This window comes from Leptinotarsa decemlineata, unplaced genomic scaffold, assembly GCF_025532065.1.
Source record: "Leptinotarsa decemlineata unplaced genomic scaffold, Ldec_3_MD MMD2_tig00026314_RagTag_RagTag, whole genome shotgun sequence".
NCBI lineage: Eukaryota > Metazoa > Arthropoda > Insecta > Coleoptera > Chrysomelidae > Leptinotarsa > Leptinotarsa decemlineata.
In genome coordinates, this window is record NW_027412684.1 from 936,710 (window position 1) to 958,294 (window position 21,585).

The 21,585-nt window shown below is 34.5% G+C and overlaps 1 protein-coding gene across 1 annotated transcript in view; it reads right to left on the reverse strand.

The window, feature by feature from the left end:
• The window catches only part of LOC111510639 (uncharacterized), a 31,288-nt gene extending 10,321 nt beyond the window's left edge, over positions 1-20,967 (reverse strand). The window contains 5 exon segments of the mRNA XM_074181538.1: positions 1,377-1,515; positions 1,518-1,778; positions 3,609-3,890; positions 17,009-17,276; positions 20,590-20,967. Of these exon segments, the coding sequence (XP_074037639.1) occupies positions 1,377-1,515; positions 1,518-1,778; positions 3,609-3,837 (629 nt within the window). The 5' untranslated portion in view covers positions 3,838-3,890; positions 17,009-17,276; positions 20,590-20,967.
• Positions 20,968-21,585: the final 618 nt, after the last annotated feature.

Genomic DNA, 21,585 nt, shown 5'->3' on the forward strand with positions numbered 1-21,585 from the left:
TCGCGGCACCAATTTTGTTCGTGGTAATAGGTTTTTTCATTTGTATAAGAAAGATGCAGCTGAAGCATAAAGATCAACTGGCATTTCAAAAAATTCTTCTTCTCCTTACTTCGGAAGATTGTGAAAAGCTGTTTTAAATACTCAAATTCTGACTTTTGAGAAACTCACAACTTTGTTTGCCACACTGAAGTTGTGTTCAACTGTAGACCTCTCTGCAGCCTGAGTTATGATTCTCATGCTTTCAATGTATCCATCAACAACAAGAGAGAGAAATGGAAGACACCTCAATTATGTCAAAAAATTATTCTTTATTTCTGTTTAAAGAAGAAAGCACTCATTCATTGCAGTGGGAGACTGGTCGCATTTTAAAATTATTATCCGTCGCAAATGAAACTATATAGTGGTTCGAATTCTTATACAGGGTAATTCAAATTCACCATTGGGATCTCCTAAACTACAGGTGATACGTCGAAGCTTAAATTGGGGCAAAGTTGCTTTTTTGTGCTCAACAAAAGACTGTTTTGAAACTTGGTTGGATCAAGGGCGCTACCAATTTGTTTCAAAATAGAAAAAAAGAGTCTTGTAATAACTCGTTTGATAGGTATTTCAATTCTCTATCCAACTTTTTGTCATTTCTGAATCAGCCGTTCTTTCAAACAAACGATAAAAAATATCATAGCTTAAAAAAAACTAGTATATACTCACTCCAGTTCAATACAATCATTTCATGTTTAAATTGGTTGTCATGAACTTACTGACAATAATGTAGTTTGTTTTACAAATTCATTATGGAATATTTCTGGGGTAATTTCGTTAGGAGCACCTCTTATTCTAACCATAAGCTCTGCCCTAGACTGTAGTTGTCTGACGGTGTTATATCAGGTAACGCAGCGGCTTATTCTGAGAGTCCACGTTTGCTTATCCACCACTTTGGATAATTTTCATTCAGCCACTTTGTCTTCGTAATAACAAGATACCTCATCTTGCTGAAACCTTATAATGGAAAACTCATTCAGGTTTGATAATTTTCCAAACCGGTAGACAGGCATTTTGATCCCTAAGAAGAGCCTACTAGATTAGCCGACATGATGCCTCCAGATGTTTTTGAGGGAATACGTGACATCTGAAGGGCATGATACACAATCTCAAGTTTTGTAAAATTTTTTTCTTTAAATTATGATATCTATAGTCGGTTGATTTCCAACAATAAAAATGTATTGGATAGAGAATTGAAACACCTATTAAAGGAGGTATCACAAGGACCCCCTTCCAATTGAAAAAATGTTTGTAGCGCCATCTCGGCGACGAGTGAAGTACTATTATTTACGTCCGCACCGTAGATAATTTTTCTTTCAAAAAATCTCAAAAAGTTATACCTGTTGAAAAAATGTATCCTCAAGCTCTTCATTGAGCCTGCTCTGTAACTGCATAATGGACAAGACTTGACGAGATCGTGCTGACCGACATGCTCGTTTTGAAAATGGGCCCTCATCGCTATCTGTCTCTGGAAACCCTATTGCATATGGGGCAGTGGTAAGGCAACGTTTTGGTGTGAGTCGTAAAGTGTTCAGCCAAGTGATCTTTTCTGAAAAACCTCTTCTGGCACACTCTGCACTCGTAGGGCTTGACACCAGTGTGTCTCATTTTGTGACGTCTCATATTGGCCCCGTTTGAGAACTTCATGTTGCAGACGTCGCATTCGAACATTTTTCTGTGAATTCGATCAGGCGGAGGATTGTTGTTTTCCACTTCCATTTCTACTTCGTTTGTGCTGTGTACTGGTGATAATAATATTAACTAACATTAGACAAAGTATATTAAAAAGTCGAAAAACAAAAATAAGGGTAATAGTAGGGTAGGTCCAAAGTGAGTGAGTCTATTCGACTCTCCACTGCAACTCGCGAGTCTTTATGATGGCTCACACCTATTCAATGTCGTTCAAATACATCCAGCTTCTCATCGAAGCCGATTACTCAAGTAGGTGAGTGATCTTCCAGGTCAGCTGGTGTCTGACCTTATATGTGAAGAGTAACCCACTCCAAGATTGAGAGACCAGGGTACAATTTCTTCAATCTAGTGAGGACCTGATCGGAACTCAGTCTGTGCCTGCCTTCATTAGGTAGGTAATCAACACAAATGTGTGGCTTGGGAGTTGGTCTCCTGTAACACAATTGAAGGAGATGCCCTCCAATGGCTGCAGGGTACTAACTGCACCCACCAGACAGGAGACGTTCTCCTGACCCTCTCAGGTAACCTGTAGCCATCCAGGCTGGAATGACCATCTTCTGGAATATTGTCTACGGCAGCGATAATGGCAAACTGAAGACATTCCAGTTAATTTGTCGATATTGAAGTTATTAGATGTTCAAGATGTGCCAGATTCCAACTTTAGTGACTGCAGCTGCTTTCCCATACAAGGGCATCTGTAAGTCAGCTATATCCGACGATACAATGAATTCAGTGCAGATTCATAAGATATCCTGCTCTCAAGAAGGAGATAAGTATCTTCCTGGTTGCACCACCTAGCCTCTTAGGTATGCTAACAGGTTCAATAGTTAAGAATTGAGAAGCTCTTGCTCTTGATCCAATGTCACAGAGAGGACAGTACAGAATCGAACCATTTTGTGGATATTAGTTTTCAGTTGGACAATATGCCAATACTGTTCGCTTGATACGCTAAAGGATAAAACTGGAATTTCACTCCATCTAGGACTAGGACAAACACGATTCCTACGGTCCATCTACTCCATTATCGGGTCCATTATCCTGTCTTTCCTTTCAAAATATTAGAATAAATTATGAATTGATGAAATGAAAAACAAAACGAAACTTGAATAATACCAAAAATTTCACTTTTAAAAATTAATATTATATCCATTGGAAACATTAAACAAAATATCATTTTCACCATAATGCACTGAAAAAGGATAGTAACTTTTTCTACTTGTTTCTTTTCAAGGGATGTAATTGGGTAGTTATGTGTATGGATTTTGATTTTGACAAGCAGTAGCTTTTTGTTGACTTCAGTCTTATATTCAAAACTGGTTATCGATGGATTTGGTTACTCCTTATAAGCTATATGGGGAACAATTCTTTTGTCATTCTGCTCCTCATAGCCATTGCGAGTGTAACATGGTGAACGTTTCCCATATAATTGTGGATGAGACTTAAAACAAATAAGAATTTGGATTTTGTACTTGATCCTATTTTACTCATTTATGATTTTTCATTGGTGGAAAGTTACTGTAAATAAAATGGAATTATGATTTTCAAAATCTGTTCATTTTGAAACAAAAATGAAACAAATGTTTCTACTAAATACACATAATGGGTGTAGTTATAAACTAACACCACTGTAAAATTGCAAATATATAAAACCTCGTGAATGGTTTCAATTATCTGATATTATTGTCAATAACATATTGTATGCAGGGTGAAACTGTTAAAACATTTTGTTAAAAGATGAGAGATAGTGAGGCATATAATGAATACATTTCAAGCATTGACAGAATAATTTTTCTACAGGGTGAGGCTGTAAGCAGAAATGCAATGAATGGATCTAATTTTAAAATAAATATGTGGATTCTTGAATGTACCTGATAACCTACCTTGTGTAATATGAACTGTCAAAAGTGGCTGTGTTGTCGTTTCGAATTCACATTTATTGCACTTGAATGAGCCTTCGCTTGAATCGTAACAGGTATTAGATCCCGTTACTTGTTCAGCATCATTCTGATCTGCATCTTCTTCCTGTGTCGTCGCTACTTCCGGTGTCGCTTGCGTTGTCGCTACACCACTGCCTGAATCTGCTTCGTTCTCAGCAGCAGTGTTAGCCATGATCACCGGAGAGCTTCAAAGGCTTGGTTTGGACTTTGCGATTCCATCAACACCTGTAAAAAAGAACTCCTATTAGATTCCAGTTTCATATTATTTGTTTATTCTGAAATAAATAATTTCAAGACATGGTTTTAATTGTGAAATAGTAGCAGCACATCAATTAAATATTAAAATGAAAATGTTTATTCAACATACCTTCATCATAAATTTATGGTGTTTCCTAATAATATGTTAACGAAGAAAAAAGAAATGAAACTTTCTATGTTTTTTACAACTTTTATTTGTAACTAACGTTAGTGCAGTTTCATCCTATACGGACATTTTCAAACTTATACAATGAAAAATATCCGTATAGGACGAAACTGCAGTAACGTTAGTTACTAATAAAAGTGGTAAAAACATAGAAAGTTTCATTTCTCTTTTATTTGTTATGATTTCCTACCACGTAGTAACGGCTACATCCATCAATATGCTAATAGTTAAGGCTACGTATATATGAACATATATTCTGAAGGTATTAACATTTGAACTATAGCGTGATAAAGTATAAAATCTCTTGTTTATGATATTTCATTGAAATAATGGAGAACTACCGCAAGATAGAAAGGCTTTCAAGTTTTTATAATAGAATCTTTCATTTCCTAAAGTATCCTTCAAATCCAAAATCATTTTCTTCTATATATATTATTTTCACCAGGTTATTTAGACTTTATATTATTACAAACATTCAAAATAATTTTGAAAATTTGGTTCTGTTTCGAGAAGGTACCAAAGAGGTTCAACCGTAAAAAACCTAATTTTGTGTGCGCCACTGGATTCAGATTGGATGCAATTTCTTCCAAATGAGTAGCTTCGAAGTGGATGAAACAAGTGGTTGCAGACAGAAATAATGAGTGGGTCCTCTGTCTTTAATAGGTGAAAGTGTTGAATTAAACCCTTTTGAAACTTGGCTAAACCCATTTGTAAAATAAAATTGCAACAGCTGAATTTTAAGTGGTGTTTATTGATAAAATGTTTATATTTTTGAACTTCATACAAATATTTGTACTTATGCTCTTAACTTTTGCTCTACAGGGTGGTTAAATTTGTTTTTATAAGTTTTTATAATTTTGCATTAGAGGTTTTTTTCCTAAGAGATTTGAACTGGAGAAAGTAATACGCCATTGCTTTTTCTTAAAGAAAAACTTGTATTGAAATCCACAATCCTTTTCAAGCCCATCTGGTCTATTGATTTATTTATTTTTTGGTTGAAGTGTGGTTTTCCCATTACAATTGAATTCATTAATTTGAATTTTAATATGGGTTATTACTATTAAGGATTGAAAACGTATCTAGTAGATAAAAGATTTTGTTTTGTGAACATAAGTTTTTATAGTTGTCTACCTAGTCTAGTAACCACGTGTTCAAGTCACTGAAATGGTCCATTCTACGAATTTTGTGTTTGCAGATATTTATTACAAGCATGGACTTACTGATGGTAACGCGCTGAGTCAGATGTAAAAAAAAACAGAAATAATCATTTCAGAGAATGTTGATTGTTTTTTCGGCTATAACTCATATAGGGTTAGATAACGAGTTTATGCTTCAACACTCCTCTATTAAGTGTTTCAAAAACATCGCATTTCGGTTGAAGATCGACCTGGCGCACGTCTATACGGATCTAAGTTAAAGTAGAGTCAAGTTATATTTTCGAATATTCAACTTTATTGTTGAAAAGTTGTTAATTAATATTTCAGTGAAGTAGTCAGTTGAACTATTATTATTGCAGTTGCAAATAATTTATAAAAACGTTTCCTTATTAACATTATAATTTTTTCTTTGAAAATTGTATCTAATTGCTGATAATCTTTTTATCATCAGTAAAATAGATGCATTTTTATCTAATATATTGTTCTTTATAAGGCAACTATTTTGATTTATCATAAATAATCTTTATAAAACAGATGCGATTTTTTCTGAAAAGTCTATACTTATTTGTTGAAAGTAAAAACCGTCAAAAAAAACTCTCAATTGAAATTTGAATAGATTACCATTGAAATTCGTCATTTAGTAATTGTAAGTTTTTGAACTTTCCAATTCTATTATTACTCGTGTCATGACATTAGTGGTTTCCGATTCTATTTTCTTTCGATTTCCCGTGTTATTGGTAGACTTTCGGTTGTTTTTGATTGTACGGAGATTTTCATTCGTAAGCCCTTCATAATGTCAACAAAACACAAAATAGATTTAACGATTAAAGCAGTGCTGTATTAAGTTACCTACTGTAATATTTGTATCAAATAGTAAAATCTGTTATCTACTTATATAATAATAATTTCTACTAAACCAATCTTCAAATCGTCCAGTGTGAACTTCTTCTGAATTATTGCAGTTCTATTAAATAAATAGTTGAGTCAATATTTTCAGTTTTCACTTGAATAATTTTGTGCTTCTTACCGTAAGAGCGGCGCGCAGATATTTCAAATGTCATGGTATAAAAAATAAATACCTCATTCATAAGAATGAGAATAACAACATTCATAGGATGTTGTACGAAAAGAAAAGTTTTGAACCAGACCATCACATAAAAAGACTCACTGCATGGAGAACAGCAGAAATTTTGGTAGTGTCTGAATTCAGTTACAAAAAATCCAGCATTAAATATAAGAAAAATTGGGAACAATTTGACCCGACGTGACGTTATCCATATTCACACGTATAGACGAAGAAAAATATTATGACACCCTGATTTTCGCTTTTTTCAACTACATTAAAGATGCAACCTGAAATCGAACTGAACATGAATCTTCTTCAAATTAATAGAAAATAAACTTGATAAAATTTATAAGAACAATTAAACTGGGTTGACAAGAAATTTAGCAAATTGTTAATTATTACATGTGTCCACTGTCCAACATAAACACACTACTCGCACAAATCAGAATTGCAGTACTATTCTTGACACACATTTCACCAATCAAGCTAGCTTTATCAGGTGATAAACCCTACTAATAACCTCCGGTTATAAACCTAACTATTAACCTCCGCTTATTAGTAAGGTTTATAACACCCAAACACCAAATACTACAAACCCATACCATAATAGTAAGTGGCTGATCAAAATAAACCGCACCAGAACACAAACCATCCTTTTCAAACACCCAAACACCACAACTCACCCAAGACTAACCACTAACAACTTGCACCTCAGCCTGTTGTGAGAAAATCTCGACGTAAGACTCGGCCTCCAAATTGGGGATAATTTTAACGAAGACTCTAAATTGGGCGACCGACCTACACGAGACCCTGGAGAGGGTTGGAAAAGAACAAATTTCCTAAAAGCGCAAGGAAACAAGTTCGAGAGGGGCGCCACACATATAAAATGTTTGTAACAATGATCATGGACTATAAAGCCTTGGTCTACTGCGCTATCACCCCCTAGACAACCGTGAGAAGAATCATCCGTAACATCCACAACCTTCCCCACATATTTCCTTCTTACCAAATATATGATATTGTCAAAGTCACACCCATCAACTTGAGATTCCAGGAACTCCGAGGCCGATACGTCCATCGAACACTCAACAGCACCCACACCGCTACGATAGACACGCTGTATACTCTCTGGAAGCCATATACAACCATCAAAAGGATCCCGAGGAATAAGCTCCCGTTTCCCGCAGCCAGACTCCCGGAGCAACACCAGAAATCTGAACCCAAACCTCACCCAAGACCACATCAGAACCAAAAACCTGTCGAAGACCGACCTATGCTACTGTACCCGGACCACTCTGCCCAACCAAGAAGATGGAGAACGACGCCAACTGGAGCATGAATTTCGACGCACAAGGATCATGAGAAGGTCCACTAACTCAGACTAAGTGCGTTGTCACCATTTTGAAAGTAACTACCAACAAAATCGAGACGTACTAATACAGAATAAGAATAAAGCCAAACCCCGCAAAAACTTTTGTAAACTAACCCCGACCCTGAAGAGTCATAATCCTATAAAAGGGGCCCCACAAACAAGCACACCTATAATTTGAATTTTGTAACTTCAATGAAATGAATAAAAACACTTTTGTCAATTTCCACTAGTTATTTTATTTTGTACAAAACTGATCAATAAACGTTTTTCATTAATTCGTTCATTCATTCTTTGGGGCTATTTTGAAGTAACTTGTACGCACTTTCCCTTCTCCCCCTTTTGTTTGGTTTGTGACCGTGGTCTGACCACGGCAAAAAAAGCCGGAAAATAGCTTTCACACATATTGTTCTGTTATTATATTTCATGGTTTTATTAATAAAGAAATGGTAGAGATCTAAAATCCTACCGTGTAAGCAATCGTCCACTTTACTTTCAATGAATGTGAAAATGACAGATGATAACTATATTTTACATCACTGTAAATATAATTTTTCAAAAAGTAGAAGTGTATTCAATACATTGAAATCCAATTCTAAATTTGAAATCTTTTGATGCAAAAATATAATGAAAACAACCTAGGATTATCTTACTCATATTTCAATGAAAATTACTTCGAAAAAAGAGACAATTAAAACTGCAAACCGTATAAATAAGATCTAAATGTATGAAATACAAGTGACTACAAGGTGCACTTTTTTCTCGGAGATCATGTAAGTCTATTTCTCAGAACTTCAGAATTGACGTAACACGTCGAAACATTATATATGACATTTCGAAATGTTTTCAATGGATTTCTTCTTTGATTTAAAATGCAAAAGGGGACAAATTGAAGAAGTCGATGTTTTTACTAGAATACAAATTAATTGATTTCTAAACAATTTTCCAGAAGATATTATATACTGTTCAAGGTTATTTCTTGAATGAAGTTTAGAATTGGTGTGAAGGTTACCGCGATATTAGATTTGTAGTTGCTTGCCGGGATACTGAATTATACCGTTATACAAAAATTAAATGATATTTCATCCACCAGCTGCAAAAATCAGTCGATATTTCAAAAATATCACTTCTATTATTGCAATTGAGTTTCCAAAGTTTCCACACGTATTTAGAATATTTATATTTATTTTTTTTGACGTTCGGGAGCTCGAAAAAGCGCAGAAGACCACATTATCTCATTATTTGTCACAAATTCTGACTCTGGATTTGCAATTTCGAGTTTGAACTCGAGGAATACGTAACAGATTTTTATTTCGAGAACAATGGTCATGTGTTCAGAAGTTTTATCAAGAAATACTACTAAATTATACTTGGCATAACGACGACATGACGATTTAGATAAAAGGAACTGTTGAGTTTTTCACTTTTGAATATTGGACGACAACTTTCTCGACAATCCAAAGTGCCTTAAGTAAATGCAACTAACCAAGAATGGAAACATTCTTTAATTGTCCAGCCAATATTTCTGTCTTATACCATTATCACTATTATTATACATCTAAAAGTTCTGTACTCGAAGCCTCGACCCATTCGGATGGCGCACCAGCATCGTTAACCACTGACCACGAGAATCGTGTGTCCCAAGCAGTGTGTTCAAGAATGACAGTCTTGTGCATTAGTCCGACTAAGTTTTTTGCCGTTTTGAGGCAAACCAGTATGATCTCAAGATTGCAGAGTAGTGTAAGCACCATTCCACCTAGAGCTCCTACAATCAGAACAACCATAGTAGCAGGATGATCTAGCTAGAGTCTGTCGAACTCGAAGAGTAAAACATTATCCATTCGTTCAGTTATTTTCGGACGCCATTCGCTTCTCCCGGAGCGGAAAACTTCATGACGAATAATGTCCTACGCCGATGGTTGCGGACATGGACGTAAAAATAAAATGGAAATTATTGAGCGAAGTCGACAGTCGGGAACATTCTAGGGTCCTGCTGTCGATCTGGCTGTTGTTATATCGAATCCATGGTAATTCTTCAATATGCACCAACACTGACCTAAACTTCATCGCTAACGAGTTCTATTCAGTATCTTAAAATTACGACCTTTTTCATGAAACGAAATTATATATCAATCAATCCAAAATATAAACAAGTGCAATGTGTTTTAATGTTTTTGTTTCCAAATAATTCTGGATATTTCGTTACAACTTCACACGTGGCAACGATGTTAAAGAAATGCCTATTTTATGTGATCGTTCTTTACTGTTTACGAATTTCGCCAGTTAATATTGACATTGATGTTCGTGTCTGATATTTAATGAAATAGTGACTTTCTAGAATTGTATTTGGAGTATATATAATGAAAGAATAATAAAGAGTAATAACGGTGTTGGTTTTTTGAATAATGCAATTGTTCTAAACAAAATTTGAACTTTCATAGGTGAGTACCAACACAACAATGTTGCTCATTGGCGTCACAGTGGGCATTAAAATAATATGAAAAATTAGGCTAAATTATACTTTATGGGAAACGTGTTGTTTCCTGAAAATATCACAAATATCTCGGAAGTTTCTTTAAATATATGAAATTTCACATATAATTGTTTTCAACACCGAATTAATTAAATTGTGTGCGCCACTGTCGGTGGAGGGGAAATCACAGTCTATCGAAGGTCGTATCATAAGGCAACACCGGTGTGACGGCAATATTATTATTATTACTGATTTATGATCCTTTTATCACTTCTTTTACCAAAGGCGACGTAGAATACAATGGGCCTAATATCACCTTTCAAAAAGCAAAAAAAGCATCTCTTCCTAAAACAAGTATCTCAAGCTGAACCTATTGTTCATGAAACCATTATATTACTCTTTTGTACTATTTCCATTTCACAATGTGATCATATTTTATATGTATCATAATGAAAACATTCTTTCATTCTGAGATTAAAATTAAGATCAGCAGTTTTCCCTCAGAAACGTGTTGTTTTCTGAAAATATCACAAATATCTCGAAAGTTTCTTTAAATATATGAAATTTCACATATAATTGTTTTTATCACCGAATTAATTAAAGTGTGTGCGCCACTGTCGGTGGAGGGGAAGTCACAGTCTACCGAAGATCGGATCATAACGCTAGTTGCACACACACCGATTTTGGACGGCCAGTATAAAATCAGCCGATATTTTATTGGTAGCTGGTGCTTGCACACTCACCGGATTTTTATCGGCCGAACAATCAGTTGCTTTGTTGTCGTAATTAGCACGCACTACCAAAACGAAGTTAATGCGTAGTAACTACAATTTCACCGAGCATTCGAGACTGGAATGGTCGGTAAAAAACCGGTGAGTATGCAAGAGTGTATTTAGTCATGTACGCCACTACTTCCCGGTACTGCCGGCGATACAGTGGCCGTGGACGGCTGCTCACCGGTATTTTACCGGCGACGATCACCGGTCGGCGTGTGTGCCAGGTCCCGTTCCCACATGTGGTTCACTATTGGAATTTGGACGACCGGTACAAAGTCGGCCGTCCAAAATCGGTGTGTGTGCAACTAGCCAACTCCGGTGTGCCGTCAATATTATTATTATTACTGATTTATGTTCATTTTATCACTTATATTACCAAAGGCGGTATAAGTTGTAGCTTGAAATTACTTAAATGAAATGAATAAAAACCACTTTTGTCTAAATACCACTGGTAGATTTTATTTATACGACCGGTTTCAGGTTTGACCCCATTATCAAGTATAAAACAAGTATTTATACCTATGAGCGGTTTCGGGTTTGGCCCCATTATCAAGTATAAAACTAAATTCAGATTTCAGTTTTATAGTTGATAATGAGGTCAAACCCGAAACCGGTATAATAAATAAAATCTACCAGTGGTATTTAGACAAAAGTGTTTTTTATTCATTCCATTTAAGTGATCATGAATTACCATAAAGTAAACAAGTCATCGACCACACATATTAGCTTAGAAGGACTTGACTGGCAAATCTGATTTAGTCGAATATGTCCATCAACTGACAGAATCCATTATATTTCACTATTGAGAGATGATATGGAATAAAATATTCTTGTATTTGTGAAAACAAACGATGCACAATGAGCCAGTGGCGTATATAGATGGAGGGGTTCAGATATACAGGATGTAACATAAGTACGTTAAAATATTCAAGTGAAGTGTTACTGAGACAATTAAAAAAAAGTCTGTATAAACATGTGTCCGGAAATGCTTCGTTGCGGAGATTCAGGGTGTTGAAATTTAATTATTTTGTTCGTTTTTTTTAAATTACTTTTGCAAAAAATTAGTTTTTCGCACTTGAATATTTTAACGTCGTACTTATGTCACACCCTGTATTGAGTAAAACACAATCGAATAAACAATTTAAAAAAAAAACAAAATCATGTCAGATAATATGAAAGTGCAGTTTTAGTAATAGTATTATACAGGGTGGCTGAAACGAAAATGAAACAAGCCCGTTATGAAGCTGGATCAATATTTTAGAAAAACACAGGGAATTGTCGATTTTCGTATAAACAGAGACACTTTTCTGTGTTTGCTACGGCTAACTTCAGCTCCCAATATTTAAATAGTTTTGGGTCGAGTGAGAAATGTCGTTTTCAAACTCTAAAAATTATTCGTATGATAGTTTTTAAATTAAAACATTTCGCTGAAGAATTGTGTAGTAATTTTCAAACCTGAATCTGTTCAGTAGTTTGCTTTATGTATATATTTAATTAAATGATTAAGCGTCGCCCTTCTCGAATCGAGATTTTAGAAACTCTACTGAGCCAAATCAGCTCGAAAAATTTACCGCAGTGATCAAATGTTCAAAATAAGGTTATATTCAATGTTCATAAATAAGTTGTTGTTTCAAAAGTATTCTTTCTTTCGTGTAATTCAATGTTTATACAAAAGTAGTTGTGATCTACGCATCTACAACTAAATAATTTATTTTTAAATCAATTACTTTGTTCCTTCCTTTGGAAGTTTCCCATATTTTTTGTATAAAAATGAATAAGTAGAAAGCCAAAACCTTTCTTTCCAAAAATATACCAATTCTTTCGATGTCAATTTTGTATCTAAATAAGATTGTTACTGAATTATGTTTCGGAATTATCAGAAACATAATTTTTGTTGAAAACTGTGATACAAATCATTGTGATAAATATCCTGATTGTTAATTCTCAAGAATATATTTCTGGAAAACTTTTGATTTCATTAGAATAAAATAAACAGTGAATTTAACATACTAATTGCATAAATAGCTGAAGATCAATTATTCAAATTGAACTACATCCAATGAATTTTGAAATATTTCATTTTTAGTAATGTTTTATATACATCAGATTATTGACGGCATGTGATACACATTAAGAGGGGTGTTAATGAGTACCTTTTCTATACAACTTCTACGTCACAATTTGAAAGTTCGCCTTGTATTTTTTTAAATTGACTAAGGAAACTTCTGATTAACGAGCAAACGGTTTACATTGTACTGAACCGTGAACAGAGAGGAGAGAGGTGAAAGCACCCAAATAAATTAAAATTAGTCACAAGTATCAGGAATAGGCTTAGTTTTAAATCTTTTTTCAAAATGTTGCTTGTAAGTCTCACTTCCCTCATTGCATTGTTCTAACCATTCAATAATTTTCAATTCATGTCACAATAATTTGTACTATTCGGTACAAATTATATTTTTTTCTGCCATGGACACAACTGCCGTTGATGTACCTGGTCGCAAATCTTGTGTGGGTGTTATTTCAGCACTGCCAAACGTTCTGAACACTTTATTAGCTATTTCTGTCCTGTGTGCTACCGATTCATCAACATATCCTTCAGTGACCGTTGATGACTTCCAACCGCCATGTTTCTTTAGTCTCCCAGATGTAAGTCTCCCCCAGATTCAACTAAAAGTGTAGCAGACGATCTTCGAAATGAATGACCTGTATATGAATTGGCAATTTCAAGTTGAAGAAAATTAGCCACTGCTTCAGGTACCTTATAGAACTGATTGCTACCCACAACCTGATTGATACATTTTCCATTGCGATATGCATAAAACAGGCGGCGATCCTTTGCTGCTGCTGGACGAAGGGCTATGACCATAGGGTAAAATTTAATATATTCTTCAGTAACTACAAATACCCTGTTTACATCATTCTTTGTTTGCTTGAGTTTCACAATTAATAACGATCCCGAATCTTCAATATCATCTAATGTTAACTGTGGCTGATTTCACAAATTCGACAAGCTCCTGCAATCCCAAATACAACAACAACCTTGGCCATTAAATTAACTTCATCGGAAGCATTATTTGAAAAGTCACTAATATGTGTACTCGTAAATATCGCATCTTTCTTGGGCGTGTAACCTTTCCCATTTTGTTTCAGAAATGTAATTAGTTTGAAATATTTTGAAATGTCTACATTATTATTGGATTGTAACATACTTTTAATCATTGAATAATTCGACCACACTGTTGATGGCTTTTGCTGTTGTGCCAGTTCCGAAAAATTAGCCAATAACACCGTCTCCGAGAAAGAACTGCATGTCTTTTTCATCTTCCCTTCCATGAATCTTGAACACGCGGTTTCATACATTTTCCGCGATTTAGCTGGCAATAATTTTTGTGGTAGGTACTACTTTCGCTGCTTATACTAACTCCAGTGCAGTCAGAGAAAACTCGGAATTAGACATTTTTCAAAATAACTACTGACCACTAAGTTCGCAATTTTTAAATCAAATCGCAGAATTAAATTGACAGATATTTGATTTTCTATTGATTGGTTTCCTAGCGAAGCTATAAGTACAACAGCCTACCTGTTTAAAAATTCAAATTTCACATCGATAATTTTCTGACTTTAACATATTGTAATAATATTAAATATTAATCGTGGTTTTTTCCTCCACAGAAAAAAATTGTGTATTATACACCGGAAAAATATTAGATTTTAGCTCTCGAGCTAAAATCTAATACTTTTTTCCCTTGTATAATAAATAACTATTTTAACTAACTAGCCCATTTGAATACTTCAGTCCTGCTTATTTTTCTTTCACAAGTGTCAAATGTTTGTTAGACGATGGAAGTTCGAACCTGTTTCATTGGACTCTATTTTCTTCATAGGTCGAATGAACATATTGTCCTCAAAATTACCGGCAGTTTCTCGAAAAATTATAGTTTTGATGTAAGATATTTTTGCGAGAAATCGACTGTTGTTTATGCATGATGCGGCGCTAACCTATTTTAATGCATTCATTTATTTCGTGTGGGTGTGTCCAGGGTAATGTTGGTATTCCAATGGACCCAAAAATATCCTTCTTAAATGTTAAAAAAACACTCTTTATGTTTTAGTCGCAGATGGTGAAATCAGATATAATTGAAAATATTCTGTAATATGTAAAATATCATCAATTGTCCATTAGCACATTTCATATTCCGGTTTCCAATACACTGCATCATTTTCATTCTCCCATAACTACTATATCTAGAAGTGTTAATAATGTTCCTAGTGTACTTAGATAATTTTTTCTAACGTTCAAACAATTCAAAAAAAGAGATTCTTCGTTTCATTCAAAATTAATCTTATACTATGTATAATTATTACAATTCTATTTGTATACACCTGTAAATTGGCTTTTTGGCCTGGTGGGTGTATTGAATAAATAAATAAATAAATTACGTATTTTTCTAAATAAGTGTCATGCCCAAATATTCGATCGAGTATTTGATTCATATGATAATCAGGAATTTGTTCTACAGATTACTCCCATGGAAGTAAGAAAGGCAGGAAAGAATCTGAGATGGCTCTAAAATTCGTTATGTCTTCTAAGAAGTGATACAAAAAACTTACCGCGTAATGTCTATTTTCATCAAATACTTTTACGAAATGTTTTTATGAGTCACAACATTCTTCACACTCCAAAGTTTAAAAGCTCATTTTACTCCATTCGATTCAATTTCCGAATATTTTGCTGATATTTGGCTAGTAGGTCGTGGTCGAAAGGAACTACTACGTTTGGTACTGCAAGTTTCTTTTGGCCACGGCTACCAGCCAGAATTTTGTTCTTTCAAATCATTCATCTCGGGTAATGGTGGTAATTGTGTCGAATAATGAACAGTATGATGTTTTTTGATTATCCATCAGTCTTTCGGCCAACAGATTTGTCATACCTTGACTTATAATTGTGGAGATAATTAAATTTGTGATTACATAAAAGCTTTCAAAAGTATAGATCTACAAAGACTTCAGACAAAGACAACCGAAAGTTTTTGTAAAAAAAGTATTTTTGACCCATCACTTCCTAAAATTTGAGATGGCACAAAAGACTTTAATATACGAATCCGAAGTTTCTTTATCCATAAACTTCTGTTTGTACTCATTTTGATCGGCAACTTCATTGCAGCCTGATTTTCAAATTAGCTAATTTTTTTACAACTTCCGATTTCTCATTGCTGATAAAGTGTCTTTGAACTTTAAATCAACTGTCTTCTGCAAATTTCCTTTAAGACTGAATCTAATTTTATTTCGTTTCACAGTTGCTATATACGCATACTCGGGTAATATTCTTGGGTTTGAATCAAACCAATAGCAGCAGTTGTGGAGATAAATATTTTGATTTTCAATAGAATCGTGCTCTTTGATTATTCGTCAGTATGCATTCCAACAGATTTGCCGACCCTTGATTCATTTATCTGGGGATAATTAATTCTGTGGTGACGACTTTACCGACTGGACCGTTTCTATTCATCATCGTCAGTGCTTAAAATCGGTGAGTATACTTTTGGAATCAGAGATGGAAGCACATTTGAAGAAGCTAGCCATACATGCTAACGAAATGTTAGGAAAGAATTACTCAATACAACAGTTAAAACCAGAGCCCAAAAACTAAGTATTCGTAATCCAACACAAGACAGCACTGTTTCGACGCGCCATAGGTCTTATCAGTAGTCTAGGCTGAACCACGAATTCCATTGTTGGGCTCAACTTTCATCAAAGAACAAATCTGGCGATGACATTTTTCCTTAGGTATGCAGACGATATTTATGGGTTGGATAGAAGATTCAATCCACTAACATTTGATGAGATGAACGAGGCTTCAGATATCGAACGTCGAACTGCAGTTTTCATTTCAAGGCTATTAGTTGAAGCCCAAAGCCAAACGAGAGAAGAGCCGGTTATCTATGATATTTGTGGAGTCTTTTGTCAATCACATATATAAGGTTTGTCTTTTCATAACAGTTGAGTCTAGCAATGTATTAGTGTCTCAACCACTGATAAGACATGTAATGGTTTGGTTTCAAATCACGAATGCTTTACCTTGGGATCTGGTTTCAGTTAGTTGCCTTACTGCAACAGCTGAAGTGAAAGACAGAGGATGAATCTTATTCGGCGATCGAAGTAGAAACTTGATTTTGCAATGGACCGTTTGGGGATGTTCGTTTATCTCCTATAATGCGAGATTGAGAATTCTCTCCATCACAAGATGCAGTCTTCGTATAAAGAGAAGGCATCGCCTGTACTAACTGAACGTATTTTAAATTCCGGAGCAACGAAACTTCTTAATCTGAAGATTTCATTCTGAAAACTAGTAAAAAAATATTATTCAATGAACAAATCACTCTCGTTCTTACTGAGTATGTCTTTGGTAACCACATTAATATTCAATTCAAATTAGGAACAACAATTGATCAAAATAATAATGACAGAGTCCAAAACTAGGCTGAAATTATTGCAAATTCAAACTTCTGAATGTGAGGGATTTCAAATGATTCTTCCGTTAAGAGTTGAACCATCAGAACCTAACTATGAGTAGGCTAAAATCGTGGTGTGTTCCTATTTGACAATTTTTATTTTTCGGTAGGGTACCACGGGCAATATTTTCGATGAATGCATTGAAGGAAGTGTAAAAAAAATCAAAATGGAGAAGAAAATTGGCCTGAAATTAAATTCAATTTTCAAATAGGTTCTGATAGCTTAACAGGAGTGTATTACAGACCATCGGCACCGCCACGAAACACTACGTGTTTTCACTTCATTTGGTGGATTTTTAAGCTGAAAGTGGGTATCTATGACCCATCTTCATTACATTCATAGAAAGAACTACCAGAGAAAGTTGAATGAATGAAAAATTGTCAAAGATAGGTACATAGGAATCACACGTTAAAAGGTAAGACCTCGCACAAGTTTCTCAACTCCTGAGAGTTGTCGTTCGTATGGGGGCGACAGCCGATTAACGGAAAAACAAATTTTCATATAGAAAGAGTTAGAATGATGAAGAATGTACATGCGTCATCAACAGAATACATAATAAAACACATACTTTTATTCAGCATCCTCTCCTTTTACGAGTAAAAAAGGAATACAACATAGTTAACATTTGAGATTAATCAGATGAAGCTTTTATTTTGCACTCAATACATCAGATGAGGAAGCTTTTATTTTGCACTCAATACATCGAAAAGAAAAAGTTGAACAAACGTGGGTAATCAGTCAGCAGTTTCTTTGACATTCTGACTCTTTTACAGTTTACATTGTTTACGAGTCGTTTATTTAAGGTTCCTTAGCTTTTAATTCCTCCATACTACACAAATAAATGTTCTCACTGTAGACACTTCATATTTCACAATGAGTAATTTTTTATATTGAAAGGGTTATATTTTTAGGAGTGATTCATTTTTGGGAAAGAAAGTTTTTGGCTTTCTACTACTCCATCTTGATACAAAAAAAAAATGTGGGAATCTTCCAAAGAAAGGAAGGAAGCAATCAGTTTTAAAAGTATAGTAACTCTATACTTACATATAGATGTGTAGATCATGCAAATAAGTAACTCTCAGACACTTACATGTAAGTGAAATTCTATCATTCATTTAGTATATTGTGTAGAAATCCTGTGAATGATATCTGATTTAATCCCATAACGAATGTTTGGAATACAATCTGAGTAGATAAAAGTGTTTTTGTATAATTCAGTGTTTATATGAAAGTATTTGCTTCGAAAGAATGTTTCTTTCCTCTAATTCAATGTTCATATGAAAGTAGATGTTTCTGGAGAGCTTTTTCTTTCAGTTTGTATCTGAAAGTTACTTCTTTGCATGATCTACACACCTAAGCATGTATAGAGTTACTACTTTTAAAATGTATTGCTTCCTTCCTTTCTTTGGAAGATTCCCACATTTTTTTGTGTCAAGTTGGAGTAGTAGAAAGCCAAAAACTTTCTTTCCCAAAAAGAGTAATTTATTTTTATATCGTAATTATAAATTCTAACCTCAAATGGGGAACTATTCTTATAATTTTCTGCATACTGGATATTTTTAATTGCCAAAATCAGATTTAAAAGTGAGATATAGAATGTGCTTTTGCAAATTAATTATCGAAGTGCTGACGAATTGAATGAATTTAACCAAAATTCGTAACATGAGGTGAACGATCTCTATGGACCAATAGTATGTATATCTGCCACAAAGATGCATAGAATATCCCTAGTGCGATCACTTGGACCCCCATGTGAAATATTTTGTCAAAACCCTCAACCTACGCCACTCTTGATAGAGAAATTAGTGTCCGACCGAAACGGGTTTCAGTTTAGTTTCGGTGGCAAACCTGTCGAAACCGAAACTATATTCGGGAGTTCTCGTGCTGTGATCGGTCATGTTCGACGCGTTGAATTTCATACAAGCGACGAAGACATTTTGCCGCGTTCATGTGCCTAATCATGTCGTGACTCGTGACTTACTTTGGGATTTACTTTGTTTATTACATAAATATTAAGTACCTATTGTGATATTAGGTAACAACTTAAATAAGTAATTTTATGTTTAATATTTTTGAAACACCCTTAATAATATTCAAAAGAGGAATCTACACCTACTCAAATAAAGACCTCACCTATTTCAAGTATTTTCAGTGTACAATTAGTATTTTTTCTTAAATAAGGGGTTGTTATGTTGATTTTGATTAGTTGATTATCAATAACTAAGTAAAAATGTCGAAAACTGCATAACGTTGTGATTCAAAGATAAAAAAAATAAAGACTGACTGATTATAATACCGTTTTCTTTATTTTTCCCTCAAAACTTAATAAGTTTCGGTTTCGGCCGAAACTGAGACCGTTGCTGAAATTCGGTTTCGGTTGTATAAAAACCAGTTTCGGTCGGACACCAAAAGAAATAATAAATAATCAAAAAATCCAATACATTTCAGAATTTCATTCAAAGAGGTGCTGGGTACAGCTCATTGTCAAGTTGGAACTTCAATTCTCAATGTTGTTTACATTTTGAAACACATTGATATTCGGTGAGAGAATTTTTACATTATGGTCCATAAATTAACTATATCAACAAAATACGCCCACCATCTATGAACATGTGCACAAAGTTGGGTCAATCTCATTTCTCGTGTTTTTGGCAAAACAAAAGAGAATCAGTAAAACACTAAGAGGTCTATGTATCAATGATAGTTGATCTTATTAATTCATTTTCATTTAGCCATGTGATCAGGAATGCAATTATTTTATAGGATTTTCATTCTAGCAAAATATTTTCAGTGTGATGTTGATCTCACTGGCTATTTTGACCAGGAACATGTTAAATGAACTGATTTCCTATATCAGCAAAACATTTCAGTGTACCTATCGTTCCTGATATTCTATCCCAAATTGATACGCCACTGCCAAGAGTGAGTCTGCATTCGCAGGCTTTTTTCAGACACTCACGGTTTTTCATTTAGTTTTTCCATAGGTACCCACTCACTTTTATTTTTGATTGCTTCATTCAAGAAAGGAAACAATAGGCACATATATGAAAAAAAAAGAAAGTGTGCAGATATCTAATGCAGGGAATTGAAATTTGAACATACGACTTCACCATAATTAGGTATATAGGTATCTACTAGGTACTTACATAAAACAAAATCGTGTAACGTTCGGAAAATAGGTTATTGCAAAATTCATTAGAAACTGCAAATCTAATGACACTTTTCGAAACAAATGCTCGCGTACGCAGAATCATTACATCACAAACGAATAACAACAATATTTGATTGATATGACATGATTGATAAACGAAAATCACACGAAGCCCAAATAATCACGTAGGTATGGCTGGTATCCGCAACACGTCAACAGTACAAAAGTAACGTTACATTTGGGATTGAGGCCCGCAAGTCCCGATTGAGAACACTGCACTCATTTAATGCACTAGAAATCAACAAATTCAAACAATCGTGTTTACACATAACCTGTAAACTTCTCGGTTTTCTTGCGGTCACAGAGTTGACCTATAAACTGTTAAAGAAATTAAACTTACGTGTTTAAAACTAAAAATTCACAACACTATAAACTACATTTAAAAACACCTGTACACTGATGACCGCTTTCCATCCATTCCAGGTTTGACCTGCTGTGGAAGTGGGATTGTTGGACGGACAGGGCCGGTTTCGCTCTTCGGGACAACGGGAATATCTTTTCGAGAATTTTGATCGAGTCATGTTGAAGTAACAAAATCGCAGAATGATTCTGTTATGATGACTATATAGTTTTTCGAAGCTATCGATTAGGAGTATATTTCAGCACGCCATCTGTCGTTCAGATGGATACTGTGTTTCTTTCGTTCAAGAACTCTAACTTCCACTACACCTGCATCTAGTTGAAATAAAGGGTTTCCAAAATTGGGTTTTTGTTATATTGAGCGATAATAAACTGTAGTGGGAATGATTGTTGAAGATTAAATACCGTGTGTGTCTCCTATAACCATCATTTCAAGATTTCGCATTATTTTAAAATAGTTTTATTTGAAAGCAAAAAGCGTCAATACTAAGTTATGATTAGGGTAAATTTTCGTTATCTGGACACCCGGCGATTTTGAAAAAATTTTTGACTGTACTTACGTATTTTGATG